This window comes from Kwoniella shandongensis, chromosome 4 (assembly GCF_008629635.2).
Source record: "Kwoniella shandongensis chromosome 4, complete sequence".
Taxonomy (NCBI): domain Eukaryota; kingdom Fungi; phylum Basidiomycota; class Tremellomycetes; order Tremellales; family Cryptococcaceae; genus Kwoniella; species Kwoniella shandongensis.
In genome coordinates this window covers 1,429,684-1,444,581 of record NC_089290.1, presented here as the reverse complement: position 1 = coordinate 1,444,581, position 14,898 = coordinate 1,429,684, and the positions used below count along the sequence as shown (strand labels likewise).

Genomic DNA, 14,898 nt, shown 5'->3' with positions numbered 1-14,898 from the left:
ACAAAATACCTACATATACACGCTTTAGAAAAGACAGTATGTGCGTTGTGCGTTGTAGCTTTGGATAGGTTACGCTTCTTTTGCATGCAGCATAGGTCGGTGATAGCAGAAGTGGCATCTGACTCAATTTAGCGAGACGCAGAACGGCGATCTTCAACAGATCACATGTGTTATGTCGTACAAGTAATAATTGGACTAAACATAGGAAAGACAGGCATCTATTTCAGACTCAACTATCATACCTTCCTCCTTTGCGTTCGTATAACGACGGCGCTCTTACTCAGCAGTCAACCTCGTATCGGTCAAATATAGACTCTCCCTTGAACCATATCCTAACCCATTACCATTACCATTACCATTCCCATTGGCGCTGGCAGGACTACCATTCCTCTCTGGCTCTGGCAAGCTCCAAACGGCTCTCTCCCTCCCCCATCTCCTTCTGTAAAAGGTTACTGGCATCTCACCTTCCTCTTTGTCTGCCATATCGATACTGCCGACAAAGTCGTAGCCCGTATCGGTGTGTGTGATAGTCTTGATAATGACGAGATGGATGACTCGTGCAGATATCAACGAAGTAGTAGAATGCGCGGTCCCTGCAGAGCGAAGCGAAAGGTTTCAGCTATCAGGATGATATTATGTGTAGTACGACCCGAATACACTCACAAGGAGCACCTTTTAATCTCAATTCTCTACAATGTCGCTCTCTCACTCTAGCATCTCTCACACCGTCCATCCACCAATTCTTGATCCCTTCTTCGACAGCTTGACCGACATCTGCTTCTGCATCAATGATCCAGATTCGATCGTGCGAGTAGAACGCAACTGCGAAAAAGATAGGGTCCGGGTCGGGTTCATCTCGCAGGAACGTGAGGGTATCTTTGCCTGAATCTGCGGGAAGGTCACAAGCGAGTGTCAGCACATGGTCGTTTAAGCCAGAGAGGGTGAGCTCCGTGTTACTGGGGCGTATAAAAGGGAGTGACGGAACGACAATACTGCAAAGACACACTAACCCTTTGCAGAAGTACGGAAGGACGAGGTGAGACTGTACCCCTCTCTTGCAAAGTCAGTCAACAGGTTGATCATTATTCGTTTTGATCTGCACGGTGCATAGGTTCAAGTCGTCAGCTATGCAGGGCTAAGTGTTTGCCTAGGTGAAGCACTGCGTCACTCACGAGACTTGTTCCGAGCTAGTAGGCATCCACGCTTCTCCCTTGAGTGTGATCTCCCATACCCCACCTTCACAACCCTTATCCTTGTGTCTCTTCATCAGTTCTGACTGATAGTCCACTTCCGACATCTTGCTAATTCCCTTTTTCCAAGCTCTGTTGATTGAATCGATCACGATCGGTCTCATACCCAACGGTAGCGCGATGAACGATAATGTCGAAGTTGACGAGATGGTCATCATGAAAAAGGGAAAACGTTGACTCGCATTTGAAGCGGGTAGAGGACAATGCGTATTGTTGAATGATGATATGGAAGTAGCTGGTGTCGAAGGTCCGGAATGATCATGATCATGATCATGGTCCGGATCAGAGTGGTAATGATCGTCGGTGACGAATGATGAAGCAGAACGTGTAGATTCGATCGTATCCGTTCTGTCGAAAGCGAGGGAAGACATACGCTTGTGCATGTTCGCAAAAGGTGTCGAGGAGCTATTTCCAGTGAAAGAAGTGTATTCTGATCCAGAGACAGAAGGACTGGTCATTGGTGTATTTCGAAGTATACCGTGCAACTGGGAAGATTGTTGAGAGACACCAGAACTGGAAGAGAACGTTCGTTGTTGCGGAGGATGACCACTCGTACCAACTGTGCTCGGACGAGCGGTTTGGAAACTCGTTCGACGGGGTGTCATACTTGGCGAAGACGGATCACTCCCATTCCCAGGTGTACTGGGACTCGTACCGCTCGGTGTGTTCGACGAAGATACCGACGGCGCAATGGACTGTCGTCTTCCATCTTCAGCTAGAGTTATGAAAGCGGGAGGTTCTTCCTTCTCCTTTCGTGAAGAGGAGGATTTCTTCTTGTTGTCATCGTGGTGATGATGACCGAGGTGAGGAAAGTGTAACGGCATATCGAGGTGAGCTGAGCTGTCCTCAAGTTTGAATTAGTGTAGTCAACAGACAGTTTACAGTGCCAATAAGTTCAGGTAGGTGGCGAGTTGATGAGTCGGATATAGCAACACCTCCATGTGAAGAATATACGCGAGGTGTCTGACTAAAATAGTTGGAGTGGGAAAAGAATAACAAACGATAGTTCGGGATCTGAATGTGCCTTAGTATGATTAATATATCTCCCTTTTCCACCTGCCAAGCATTTATGCTTCATTTATATCACTTCCCCGTCCACATGCAACCATGTCCATCTTGTACAGTCAGTGGCGACGAAATTGCGTACGCTGCAAAGCCCGGCCACTGACGTACGTATACAGATGACAATTGGCCGAAATCAGGAATGCATGGATGGGCGCCGCCGCGCAGCATAGATGACTGACTCTGCGCGCAAATAGCTGTGTCCGTTCGATGTTGTGGTAATCACAATGCATACATGATATTGACCGGTGTATCCCGAACCCAAGGTTTGACTATTCCTCTACCGCATCCAATTCCATCACCTCACCACCGAACAACCCTCCATCCATCTCTCCCAAGACATAATCAAGCATATAACTCTCCTGGACGAGCTTGTCAACACGCGTGAAATGTCTTTCCGAGTAAGGGATAAGACCTTCCAGCAGTTCCTTGATCGATATAGGTGCAGCTATTGCCTTTTGTCGTTTGTTCTTCCTCTCCGTAGCTTTGTCTTTCTCCGCATCGGTCTTCTCTTTCTCTTCCTCTCCGTCTTCCTCTTCATCGTCTTCGTGCGTGATAGTGGGGACTTTCCCGACGGAATCAAAGGCGTTGAGGATTTCTTCGGCCGAACGTAGCTTCAATATAGCATTGAGGATGACCTGAGCAACTGGCGACGTTCGAGCAGAGACATTCCAGTCTCGTACAAACTTCAGAAGTCGGACGAGGTCCAGACCTGGAAGTGTGCGGAGAACCTGGTCGATCTCGGTCGAGCCAGTCATGCTACCCGGCGCAGGGGTAGGTGATTGGATGACAGTAGAGAAGAGATGGAGGAGTCGACCGGGTTGAGACATCGATAAAGCGAGGAGAATAGCACGTCTGTAGTCCTTGAGCGCAACGTAGTTGGTGAAGTCTTGTTCACTAGATCAGATGTCGTCAGCATTCGACCATAGTCTGCAAACATTCATTCACACACCTTTGAACCGCCTTGACCAGCGCGTCGTTCTTCTCAGCCTGCTCGACCTCGGTACTATCTTCCCAGAAAGTAGCAACAGAGTCTGCACCAGCCGAGACAATTGTCTTCTCATCGCTAGAGACCGTAAGAGCCCAGATCTATAGGAAGTCATGTCAATCTCCAATAATATAAATACAGCATCGCGACTTACCTTATCCTCGTGGTTATCCAAGGTCTTGATACACTCTTCGTCCTTGATGTTCCAAAGCTTTACTAAGCCATCGGAAGCAGAGGTGACCAGCTGCATTCCGTGACTGAGGAAGTCTACTCTGAGCACAGAGTTGGTATGTCCTTCAAATGTCTAACAAATCCAAGAATATTAGTGACACGCTTGTGAACCGGATATTCACACAGCTCACCTTCAAACATGTGAAATCATCCAAACTCCATAATCTGACTGTTCGGTCCGCTGCACCACTCGCCACGATTCTGTCCGTTCTGCTGAACTTGACAGACCAAACTCCTCTTCTGTGTCCCTTACAGGTACCCATCAATTTGAACGTCCCCGTTCCGCTGGGATCAAAGTCGACTTGGAAGATCTTGACCAATTTATCTTGAGATCCCGAGGCGAGGAATTTGTCGTTGGGGGCTAAGTCGAGAGAGTTGATGTCCTTTTCGTGCACACGGAGTGTCGAGATAGAACGAGGTCTTATAGGCTCTGTGATCGAAGAGGTATCGAGAGGTATAGAGGTGAGATCCCACATCTTGATCGTTCGATCTTGACTTGCAGTGAAGAGGAACCGTCCAGATTTGCCTTTATCGTCCAGCTTCCTCGAAAGAGCAACAGCACCGATACTCTCCGCGTGGCCCTCGCATATGGCGATACAGCGCCATGTATCGCCTTCAGGTGTAGGTGCCCATACTCGAGCAGTGTGGTCTTTACTTCCTGTCACCAACCATCGGTTGTCAATAGACTTGTCGAGACACAGGACCATGTCCTTGTGTCCTGAGAGTAGACGGACGTCAAATGTCGATGTGGAGTATATTCGTACGAGGTTCGAGTTGGTAGCAACGGCAAGATGAGTATGGGATGATGAGGAAGGGGTGGCGTTGAGGTAACCGACGTCGACAATCTCATCGTTGAATCCGACGATCTGTCGAGCAGGTTGTAAAGTAGTGAGGGAGTGGAAGATGATATTTTGGTCCGCATGGATAGATAGTAGTGTCGAAGAAGTGATGTCGTATCTATGCTAATCATCAGTTGCTGCAGGACCTGTGCCTTACAGATCGACTTACAGGACACTAATGACACCTCTTTGCTCATCCTCGTCCACCTCTACTTCGTCCACACCTTCCACGCCGTGCATTGCTGCAACTTCCTTGCCCTTGAGCGCATCCCATATTCTCACTGCACCCTTGTCACCTCCAGTGTAACACAAAATTCGTCCTGCTTCGACACCTAGTACTCGCTCGTCCTTCGGCAGCAGTCCCAACGATTCGATCTGTTCTCCAGCGATGATTGTCTGCACCAAGGTCGGTCCACTTGATGTAGCCTTTCCCTTGCCTGCCTTTTTCGATGATTGTCCTGATCCCTCGGATGACAGCAAATCCCAAACAAGCACCACTTTATCTCTTCCACCCGTAACGGCCCACCGACCATCTGGTGTCACGTCTATCCCTCTGACAACGCTAACATGACCTTCCAACACCGCTTTGGGCTTCACTGCATTCCCACCTCCCACAACCCTCGCACTGGCATCTCGAAGATCGTATATTCTGACTCTTGAGTCCGTGGATCCTGTCAAGAGCTCCATGCGCCGTCTTTCCTCCCCAGCGATGTCGGGGAAGTTGAACCGTAAAGCTGAGACGGGTCCACCGTGTCCCCTGAACATGTGCGTAACGTATCCTCCAGCCAGATCCCAGACTTTGACGATCCCGTCCGAAGAGCCGGTGGCGAGGAGAGTTGAATCGGGTGAGACGGCAGAGACGAGGATAGGGGCTGAATGAGCTCGGGGAAGAGCTCGGGTGTAGCTGAGGAGAGGAGGTTTGGTCGTAGCAGCAAGGGGAGCAGATTCGGGGAGGGGGTAGTATCGAATTGACATTGACATGTGAGCGGTGATCAGTGTCGGTGGCTCGGTGTGATATGATAGCGCAAGTGAGCTGATTGGCGTAGAGTCCTAATCAAGTGTCATGTCAGTCGATCTCTCGACATACTTTGTCACGCTGAGGCGAAGTATACTCACTCCTCTCACTCTGGCAATGGCCAAACCTGTCTTAACTTCGGTCACCAGCACCTCCTCACCCATGGTACTGATGAGCCATTGTCCATCTTTGGTGAGAAGGACTGGACCACCAGTATATATCGGTCGAAGGGATCTAGGTGAGGCTCTGAAGCTAAAGGTGGGACAGGTAAGTCAGCGGTATGTTCGGTATCATAATTATCTTGATAGCAGCCAACTTACCTCGTTTTTAGCGCCTTTCTCGATGAGGAGCCGTTCATTTTGTTCGTCTCTCTGTGAAGTGGCTCGCGAGTGGCCCAATGTATTCTACGTTGAGCTGTTCTGTAGTTGATTGAGTGATGATCACCCCTTCTGCGGTTACAGATGCAACATTTGTGAGCACAAGTTTTAGTTTTATCTTGTGATGCAACGACTTGACTCTGGCTCAGGATAAAATGGGATAAATACGAAGAGTGAATAATGTGCAAGAGCCCATTGTTTGATCACGTGATCACGTTGATGATCCGGTTTGGTCCTACCTGGACCTCCCCCCCTCAACCAACTCATTACAGTCAGTCTCCTGCTTCACCTTGCATTCTACTTCACCTCGCATCTTGACTCATAGCTATCATCCCTATATCCTCGGCTGTCCAGGTCATCTCGTGATACCCCGAAGAACGGGAAGCCATAACTCAAATCGAGAGGGTTGGCCATTGTACCACTGTTCACGTACGACATTCCCTTTTCGAACTAGACAAACTATAGTCACTACCCCTTCACAAAACATCATTACGCATCCACTGTCGACTCTCGATCAACTAACGCCGCCGACTGCCAGTCATCGTTCATTATGGCGCCAAAACGTCCCTCGCCGACATGGCAACAGAGCTCGTCTCAAGCCTCGGCATATAGACCGTTGAACGTCAGAGACGCGCTGTCATATTTGGATCAAGTCAAGGTGAGCATCCACCCATCATATCGTTCTGCATTGCATCCACCCCTCCCTGCTTCACTTCATCCGTTCTCAGATGCTGCCAGAAGGCAAGGGCACATCTGTTTTCACATGGCACTTTTCCTGGCAGTGTCTCACCCTCTCTTGACTTCGTATTCTACGAAAAGAGAGTAAAAACACACCTCCACCGGCCTCGTCCGTTTCCCGCCCAACCTATACGAAACGACGCTGATCACCTTTTTATGGTGCATCAACTTGACAGATACAATTCAACGACCAACCCGATGTATACAATCGCTTCTTGGATGTGATGAAGGAGTTTAAGGGTCAAATGTAAGTATCATCTCCGCTCTTGCATCCCATACAAACGTCCTTGCACGCTTCCTGCTGGCAACGTACAGTTTGACTGACATCATGGTTCTACTCACTTAGTATCGACACTCCTGGCGTTATCGACCGTGTCTCTACCCTGTTTAGGGGTCACCCCTCACTCATCCAAGGCTTCAACACCTTCCTTCCTCCCGGTTACCGTATCGAATGCCTTGGAGGAGAAGGGGATCCTCAAGGACTCATCACGGTCACCACTCCCGCTGGTACCGTTAGTCAGATCCCTGGTGGATTTGCCGCAGCAATTGATCAACGGGAACGAGAGGCTAGGAGCGAAGCGGCAGCGGCTCGGAATGCTGCTGAGAACGCAGGAAGGGATAGTCGAGCTGGTTCAGGTGCGCCATACCAAAGTCAAGCTCCACCTGCGACGGGAGCGTCCACTGCGGCCAGTCAACCGCTACCGTCTCCTCAGTCACACCTCGCAAGCGGACCACCTCCCTTCCAAGGCGCTCCAGCTCACGCAAGTCGACCCAGCACAACCGCCACGGCTACAGCAACTGCAGTCCCTGCAGCTCGACCTGCTGGATCGTCTGGGACGCAACCGGCTCCTGGCCCCTTGACCATGCCTGCACACTCTCATCCCTTACCCCCTTCTGGACCATCCACCCCATCAGCCGCTCAGTTTCTCGCATCCGGTGGTCTGAGTGGTGCTCATGCTCCTCAAACGGCCTCGCAACCCGCCCAAGGAGGCTCCAGAACACCTATTGTCGAGTTCAATCACGCAATCTCATTCGTCAACAAGATCAAGAACAGATTCAACAGCGACCCCGATACATACAAACAGTTTTTGGAGATACTGCAGACATATCAGCGAGACACAAGGGATATTGCCGAGGTGAGTTGCGTGTTGAGAGCGGAGGGCACAAGTTGACAAACCGCTTTACAGGTGTACGAGCAGGTCACCAAGCTATTCAACAATGCACCAGACCTTCTTGACGAGTTCAAGCAATTCCTGCCCGAGAACGGTGGTCCTGGCGGTCTCAGCGGAATGGGTTTTGGCTCCTTCATGCAAGCAGCTGCGGGGGGCGCTCCTGCACCTCCAGACAAGCTCGCTGGCAGCCAGAAACGGGGCGCCAAGGAAGGCAAGGAGGCAAGCACACAGAAAAAGAGGAGAGCGGCGCCTGGAGATGCCACGAAAGCTACAGCTCAGCAGAAGGTAAGTAAAACCCGCGAATCTTGTTTGCCCTATGCTATTGCTGAGTCTCTGGCGACAGAAATCGAGGCCTGGACAACGAGGCGACAGTCCTTCTGGAGAGGACGGCGAGGCTAGCGCTACGGTTCCGGCATCTGGCATCAGTCTCCCTCAGACTCTTGCTTCACCAGATGAAGTCGCCTTCTTCGACAAAGTTAAGAAAGCCATTGATGACAAAGTCGTGTACCACGAGTTCCTCAAGCTTATCAATCTTTTCGTGCAAGATATGATCGACACGAAGACTCTGCTTGAGCGCGCTTTCCTCTTCATTGGCGAAGCTCCTGACGTATGGGCTACGTTCCAAAAGACCGTCGGTGCGGACGCAGATGGCAAAGCACCGCCTAACCCCACCACGGCGCAAGGCGGTTATGGGTTTGGTGGCATGATCAACGTAGACTCTCAAGTCGTCGAGAACACCCCCATGCTTGAAAGAATCAAACCTGATCTGGCCGGACCTAAGGTCAAGGCTTACGGACCTAGTTACAGAAAGTTGCCTCGAACTGTGAGTCGATAAGCAGCCTGATCGGTGATCTTGAACTGATTCTGTACCAGGAAATCAATCTTCAATGTACCGGTCGAGACGCTATGTGCTGGGAAGTCCTGAACGATGAGTGGGTATCACACCCTACCTGGGCTGCCGAGGACGCTGCGCCTTTCATCTCTCACAAGAAGAACACCTACGAGGAGATGTTGCACAAATCCGAAGAGGAACGACACGAGTACGATTACCATATCGAGGCCAACCTTCGAACCATTGCCCTTCTTGAGCCATTGAACAATAAGATCCAGACCATGGACCCCGAGGAGAGGGCCAACTTCAACCTGAAGGCTGGACTTGGTGGTCAGAGCAAGTCCATCTACCAACGGATTATCAAGAAGGTTTATGGCAAGGAGCTCGGTCCTGACATCATCCGTGCGCTACACGAAAACCCCGTCGTGGCCCTTCCCATCGTACTTGAACGATTGAAGGCGAAAGACGAGGAGTGGAAGAAGGCGCAACGGGAGTGGAACAGAGTTTGGCGAGAACAGGACGCGAAGAACTTTTACAAGGCCCTCGATCACCAGGGTGTCCAATTCAAAGGTTCCGACAAGAAGACCATCATGCCGAAGAGTCTCATCGCTGAGATTGAATTGAAACGCAAGGAGTGGGCGAATGCTCGATCGACTCTGATTGATCCCCGACCATGGCGAGCTCGACCACAGATGGAGTTTGAGTTCAAGGACCAGGTTGTACTCAAGGACGTCCTCAAGCTCATCATTAGCTACCTCGATCGGGTGAACAACTCCCTCTCAAGTCAAGATCAAACACGTGTCGAACGATTATTACGAGACTTTGTACCGGCACTCTTCCTGCTTGACAAGGACGAGTTTGATGCCGAGTTTGGAGATGAGGACGGCGAAACACCCGACGAGGATTCGGAAGACTCAGATGGGGACGTCAGTATGGCCGACGATGACGAAGCAGCCAGTGTCGCTACAGCTTCAAAGCGAGGAGGCAAGAAGGCTGCTCACGCCTCGGATCTGAGGAAGAAACTTCTCAAGCAAGCGGGAGAGAACGCTGGCAGAGAGAAGAGGGGTTCCACCCAAACTCCTGGACCTGAGGGTGAAAACGGCGAGAATGGCGTGGCATCGGTCGAAGGTACCCCAGTGACCGAGAGCGGAGAACGTGCGGAGACTCCTTTACCCGTACCTGCCGACCCCGAGGCGGTGGCCGAAGCTGTGGAGAAGGACAAAGCTGGTGCCGAGGCGTCGGAGCAGACCTGGGTTCAGATCGACGGACTAGGCGACTCTCAGCCGGGATCAGAGAGGAGCTCCGAAGCCGGTGCGCCTGAGCCTAAACCTCGGTCAACGAGAAAGGCGAACTTCTTCGCCAACAACCACTTCTACGTCCTTTTGAGACTGATACAAGTGCGTATGATCGTTCATCATATTGACTAAGGCTAATGATATTATAACAGATCCTCTACTCTCGTCTGCTTACTTGCAAGGAGATCGCGGAGCAACTTGCCTCAGAGAAGAAGCAGCCGATCAACCCTACAGCTATCAAGCTTGGTCTTGCTGAGCCTGAGACCGCGTACTACGGTATCGAGGGCGGCGAGAACCCTGCCCAACATTATTACGGTCATCTCCTCAGCATGTCCGAGCGATTATTTGAGAACGAGGTCGACAACCTCACTTTCGAGGAGACACTGCGACTGATGTTCGGGAAGAAGGCGTACATTATGTTCACAGTGGACCGAGTCATTGCGGGTATCGTGAAGCAGGTAAGTGGCGCATCCCTTGGTAGTATGTGATATTGGGCTAACGATCTGATCTCAGGTTCAAACCATTCTTGGAGATATGAAGAGTCAAGAACTGTTTGCTCTCTTGCAACGAGACAGAGCAGCGGAAAAGACTACAACTAGACGACAGATCGCATACAGAATGCAGGCTGAGGGCGTTCTAGGGTCCGAAGAGAATCTGTTCAAGATAGAATTCGTAAGTCCTCATCTGCCAAGGTCGCCTCATGGCGAATTCGCGGAAGCTGATGGCATCGTGTAGCATCCCACCAAAGATGTCGTTTCTGTACAGCTTCTCGGAAGAGAAGATTTGACTATTGACGACGCTGAGACTGCTCAAGAGAAGTGGAGACAATATATCGAGAGTTACGTTCTGGTAAGTCAGGCAGAGCTGGCGACGCTATTTGAGCTGACCGAACCGTGACAGACACACCCCACTGAGGGCTTGCCGCACCGAGTTGATCCTCCACTCTTGCAAAGGTGAGCGAGGGGTGATGAGAAGATGTCCCATTGAGCATTGCTAACCCAGACTGGTGAACAGAAACGTTGACAAGGACCTACAACTTGCCCACGAGTCCGTGGAGACCAAAGATGGTATGGACATCAAGATTGCCTTGGGCAATTACCGCATGTTTTTCACTCCAGGTGAGTTCCCTCTTAATTAAGTATCTTCAGGGTGGATTGTGATTGACGACTTTTTCAGAAACCGAGGATTACTTCCACCACAAGCGAACGCCTGCAGAGCAAGTGGAACTGAATCTGAAGGAAGAATCATATCTCGAAAGTGCCAAGAGGAGATTAGAAGAATATGTAGAAAGCAAGTTCTCAGGTGGAGCACAGCCTGTAGGAGCTACAGCGACGACGGTAGGAGAGGTACAAGCCGCTGCGTGACCGTGAGCGTGAACGTGAATGTGAGGAGTGAGGGGAGAGGTGTATATACCCTGGGTGTTGTATTTGTCGTTTAATCTACACTCTCATTCTTTACATATTCAATGATGAAGTCGTGTGTGTTTCGTATCGCCTTCTGCATACTGTAGTCCAAGTGAGAGATGGAGATGAAGAGGAGATAGAAGGTGCATCCCAAGATATGATCCCACGATCCGTACAAAGTGCGACTATTCTCCCTATCACAGTCCACCAGCAGTAAGACAGAGTCTGACGTATTTGGCGATCTGCTGGGATTGGACCATGTGGAGTGGGTCAGTGTTTGCGATGTTTTGCAGATCATGTTGCATATCGTCGGGGCAGACCTGTATAGCACAAGATGGTGATCAGCGTCGTGTACCTCCCTCAGACCTCGCCAAGTCATCTCAAACAAAACAGGAATGTGACCTGGCGATGTTTGATGTGGTTTTGCGAACTTACCTCCGTTCTAGCGGGTCTTTGAGCGACCAAGTCCCGATCAATACATTCCTCAATCACATCCCCATCCTTGTGTTGTTTCCCATCACAAGAAACGACATGTGTCGATCTTTGATCATAAGCGATCCGAGCTTGTTGGGGGACACGACCGCCACCACCACCATCACCACCGCTAGTCACAGGGACGGTCTTCAGGAGGTTTTTGGTAGTAGCGGTGGAAGAGGGGAGGATGGAGAGGTGGGTCAAAGTGCTTGAGATTAGAGGACGGATGGATGAGGGGAGTTGGTCCTTCTACAAAGGAGAACGGAGGAATCGAATTCGTCAGCTTTATACTTGATTTACTTGACGAAACAGCGGAAGCCAAAGGGCAGATTGCAAATCGGGAGGATGGTACGCGTCACTCACCACTTCAACACCGTTCGAGACTAGTCCGATCTCAACAACAGGTGCGGAGACGACAGGTTGAACCTGTTGTGATTTCGTAGCACTTGCACTGGCACTGGGAGTGGTTGTGACAGCGTGTAATTGCTTTCCGCCTTTGCCACCACCACGACCACTCCCAGAAGCAGAAGCAGATGCAGATGCAGAGGAAGATCTGGCTTTGGACAGAGTGGCGGAGGTAGCGGCGGCGGAGGCACTCTTGTACTCTACGAAGACTTCGGGGTGTGGCGTGGATGCGGTGGACGATACAGCAGGGACGGGGAGAGACGCGGAGCTGGAGTTGGGATTCGTGGCAGGAATTGAGGTGTGATTCGAGTTGGTGTGTTTTGTGGTTGATGAAGTGGGACGAGAGGCTGCAGCTGTACGAGGAGGTGCGGACGATTTGGTAGACTGCGAACCGACCATTGTTCTATCAGTATTCTGCCACTCCAGCTTTGTTCAAAGGATATGTGTTACTCACCTCCTTGGCTAGGATCTTACCCTGTACGACCTCCTCAACTACATTGCCACGTTGATCGCTCGGTCCGACTTTTTGTCCAGACTTATCCACCACCGCATCGTCTTTCACCCTATTCGGAGTCTCAACTTTCACATTGACATTCTGATCTTTGTTGTTGTTGATTGTCATTCCACCCGCTCCTGCGCCTGTTCCTGTCGCCTGGTTCGTATCTTTGTCTAAGAGAGTGTCCGCCTTTCCAGGAGTTTGTAACACTTTAGCTTGAGCATTCGGATGTGTCACCGTCAACAAAGAAGAATGCGCATCGTCCCCCGAGGGGAAAACCTGCGTCGAGAGTGGATCAACAGTCTTATCAGTCTCTTGTTGAGAAGTCGTCTTTTGAACATTGGAAGTTGTCTTGCCTACACCGGTTTGGGCGGTCGAAGATGTTCGATCGGTCTTTTTGATGTCACCCTGAGCAGGAGTGGTGATCGGTCTAGTAGTTCCTCCAGTACCGGTGGTGCCATCAACCGTGTTGAGACCCTTCCCTAGAGAGTTCTCGGCGCTGTTCTTGGTTGAGTCGGTAGTAGGTTTGGTACTTACCCGATTGGCACCGGTTGTTGTAGACTTGACACTATTCAAACTTGCACCGGCTGGCACAGTCCCGTTACCGTTGTTGTTGGCATTGTTCGTAGCGGCGTTGACGTTCTTCGTGACTTGACCTTGAGCCTTTGATGAAGACTTGAGCGTATTCCCTACATCGTTCGTATTGACATGCGCACCATCTTTCGAGATGGTCCCGCTCGAAGTCTTCTCAACGCCAAGTCCGTTGGTCGTATTGCTCACAGTCTTGGAGTCGGTGCCGACCAGCTTACTAGCGCCGTTGCCACTACTCCCGAGGACGTCTTTCGAGTTGCTTTTGGTGAGAGGATCGGTGGTCTGGATCACGTCATTGACAGTATTACCGGTACCACCGTTGGCGCCCGTAATGGATGACGCAGCGTTGCCGACCGTATTGGCATTGCTGCCTTTCGTAATAGGAGAAGCAGTCTTGTCCACCGTACTTCCATCGACAGCCTTCCCAGCACTTCCGAGGGAATTACCGGCATTGAGACCATTGGCAGTCCTGTCTGTCGAACCGAGTGTAGCGCCTGTAGTACCGCTCACTGTCTTCCCACTGCCATCGACGACGGGTGCCACACCTCCACTACCAGTCGCGGTATTGGTTGTGGAAGTCAAGAGTCTTGTAGATGACGGATCGACAACTGGGCCTGAACCTGACCCAGGGGTGAATTTCGTATTCTGGACAGTCTTTCCGGTCTGTGATCCGGTACTGGAAGTAGAAGAGAGTGCATCGACACCTTCGGTCGAACCGAGTAAGTTGGTAACGCCCCCTTTGAGGATGGGATCAAGTGGACTACCACCTGAAGAAGTCAGAGGACCAGTGGATTTACCGACGGTGCTTGAGATCGTCGACGCGGTGCCCGTGAGGGGCTTCGTAACGCCTGAAAGGGCGGAAATACCTCCAGTCGAAGAACTGTTCTGAAGAGTATTCGCGTCAACACCCTACGAGTTGTGCGTTAGTGATCTGCGCTATGCGAGACAGTGAGAGAGCGAAACGTACATTGCCAACCACTCCACCGGCAAGTCCTCCCTCAGCTCTCGCAAGGTGTTTCTCATTCTTAGCAGTATTGGTCTCGTGGCCCCCATTCTTCCCATCATGTTTACCAGTGGTAGTAGTCCTGACAGGGGGCGAGGCCATGCTACTGCTCTTGGTCATATCGAGATCGAGATTGACATCGACATTCGTACCGACGGGCACTGGGAGAGGCGCAGCGAACGAGGTCGAAGCGGTTGCGAGGAGAGTAAGAATAGCGAATGAGGTAGAGGTCTTCATCGTGTGGTGTGTCGTGTGTGTGTTGGTTTTCGGTGTGAGGTGAAGTAGTCGTGTGAGATGGGTGTTGGTGTTGGTGTTGGTGTCGTTAGGGGAGCGGGAGTGGTGGGTAATGAGCGTGGGGTTGGTCGTTAATTCGTTAAAATGGTCGTTAGGTCGTTAAGCAAAGCCTGTGTTGAGTCTGGTGATCCAATGAGGGGATGAAGAAGAGACCTGAAAGACGGAAAGAAGTTCAGTCCTTTTCTACCTCACGTCAATGGATCGATCAACGTGTGTGGTTAGTGCATAATATTGTACAGCGTGGCGTGCCAAAGGCTGCGACCATGTCTCAGTATCGGTACGACCAAGCCGACGCAGTGCAGTTGTACGGTCTACGCCTGGACTGAGCACATGCTGCCAGCCTGGTCGTCCACTCAATAGAGTGGACGTATGATCGGATCAGATCATTGGAACTCGTCGCGACCAGCCTCGTTTGGTCTCGTGGCGTCATCAG

At 51.0% G+C, this 14,898-nt stretch overlaps 4 protein-coding genes across 4 annotated transcripts; 1 reads left to right on the top strand and 3 right to left on the bottom strand.

Annotated features, from left to right (window-relative positions):
- Positions 1-276: 276 nt before the first annotated feature.
- On the bottom strand, positions 277-2,074 carry CI109_102560 (uncharacterized protein; the record flags this gene model as incomplete). Its single annotated transcript, XM_032006949.1, has 4 exons — positions 277-593; positions 664-888; positions 1,011-1,096; positions 1,173-2,074. 4 exons carry the CDS (start codon positions 2,072-2,074, stop codon positions 277-279), a joined length of 1,530 nt encoding a protein of 509 aa, XP_031858730.1.
- A 510-nt stretch (positions 2,075-2,584) lies between these two features.
- On the bottom strand, positions 2,585-5,743 carry CI109_102559 (uncharacterized protein; the record flags this gene model as incomplete). Its single annotated transcript, XM_032006950.1, has 7 exons — positions 2,585-3,209; positions 3,265-3,401; positions 3,455-3,604; positions 3,663-4,488; positions 4,540-5,420; positions 5,487-5,637; positions 5,706-5,743. The coding sequence occupies 7 exons, from the start codon at positions 5,741-5,743 to the stop codon at positions 2,585-2,587; spliced, it is 2,808 nt and encodes a 935-aa protein (XP_031858731.1).
- Positions 5,744-5,846: 103 nt separating this feature from the next.
- On the top strand, positions 5,847-11,163 carry CI109_102558 (uncharacterized protein; the record flags this gene model as incomplete). The annotated part of the gene is made up of 13 exons (XM_032006951.2): positions 5,847-5,857; positions 6,228-6,420; positions 6,677-6,747; positions 6,847-7,636; positions 7,688-7,957; positions 8,016-8,495; positions 8,546-9,901; positions 9,952-10,257; positions 10,313-10,471; positions 10,535-10,648; positions 10,700-10,752; positions 10,814-10,917; positions 10,976-11,163. The coding sequence occupies 13 exons, from the start codon at positions 5,847-5,849 to the stop codon at positions 11,161-11,163; spliced, it is 4,095 nt and encodes a 1,364-aa protein (XP_031858732.2).
- Positions 11,164-11,399: 236 nt separating this feature from the next.
- CI109_102557 (uncharacterized protein) lies at positions 11,400-14,408 on the bottom strand (the record flags this gene model as incomplete). Its single annotated transcript, XM_032006952.1, has 5 exons — positions 11,400-11,522; positions 11,638-11,925; positions 12,040-12,465; positions 12,536-14,077; positions 14,136-14,408. 5 exons carry the CDS (start codon positions 14,406-14,408, stop codon positions 11,400-11,402), a joined length of 2,652 nt encoding a protein of 883 aa, XP_031858733.1.
- Positions 14,409-14,898: the final 490 nt, after the last annotated feature.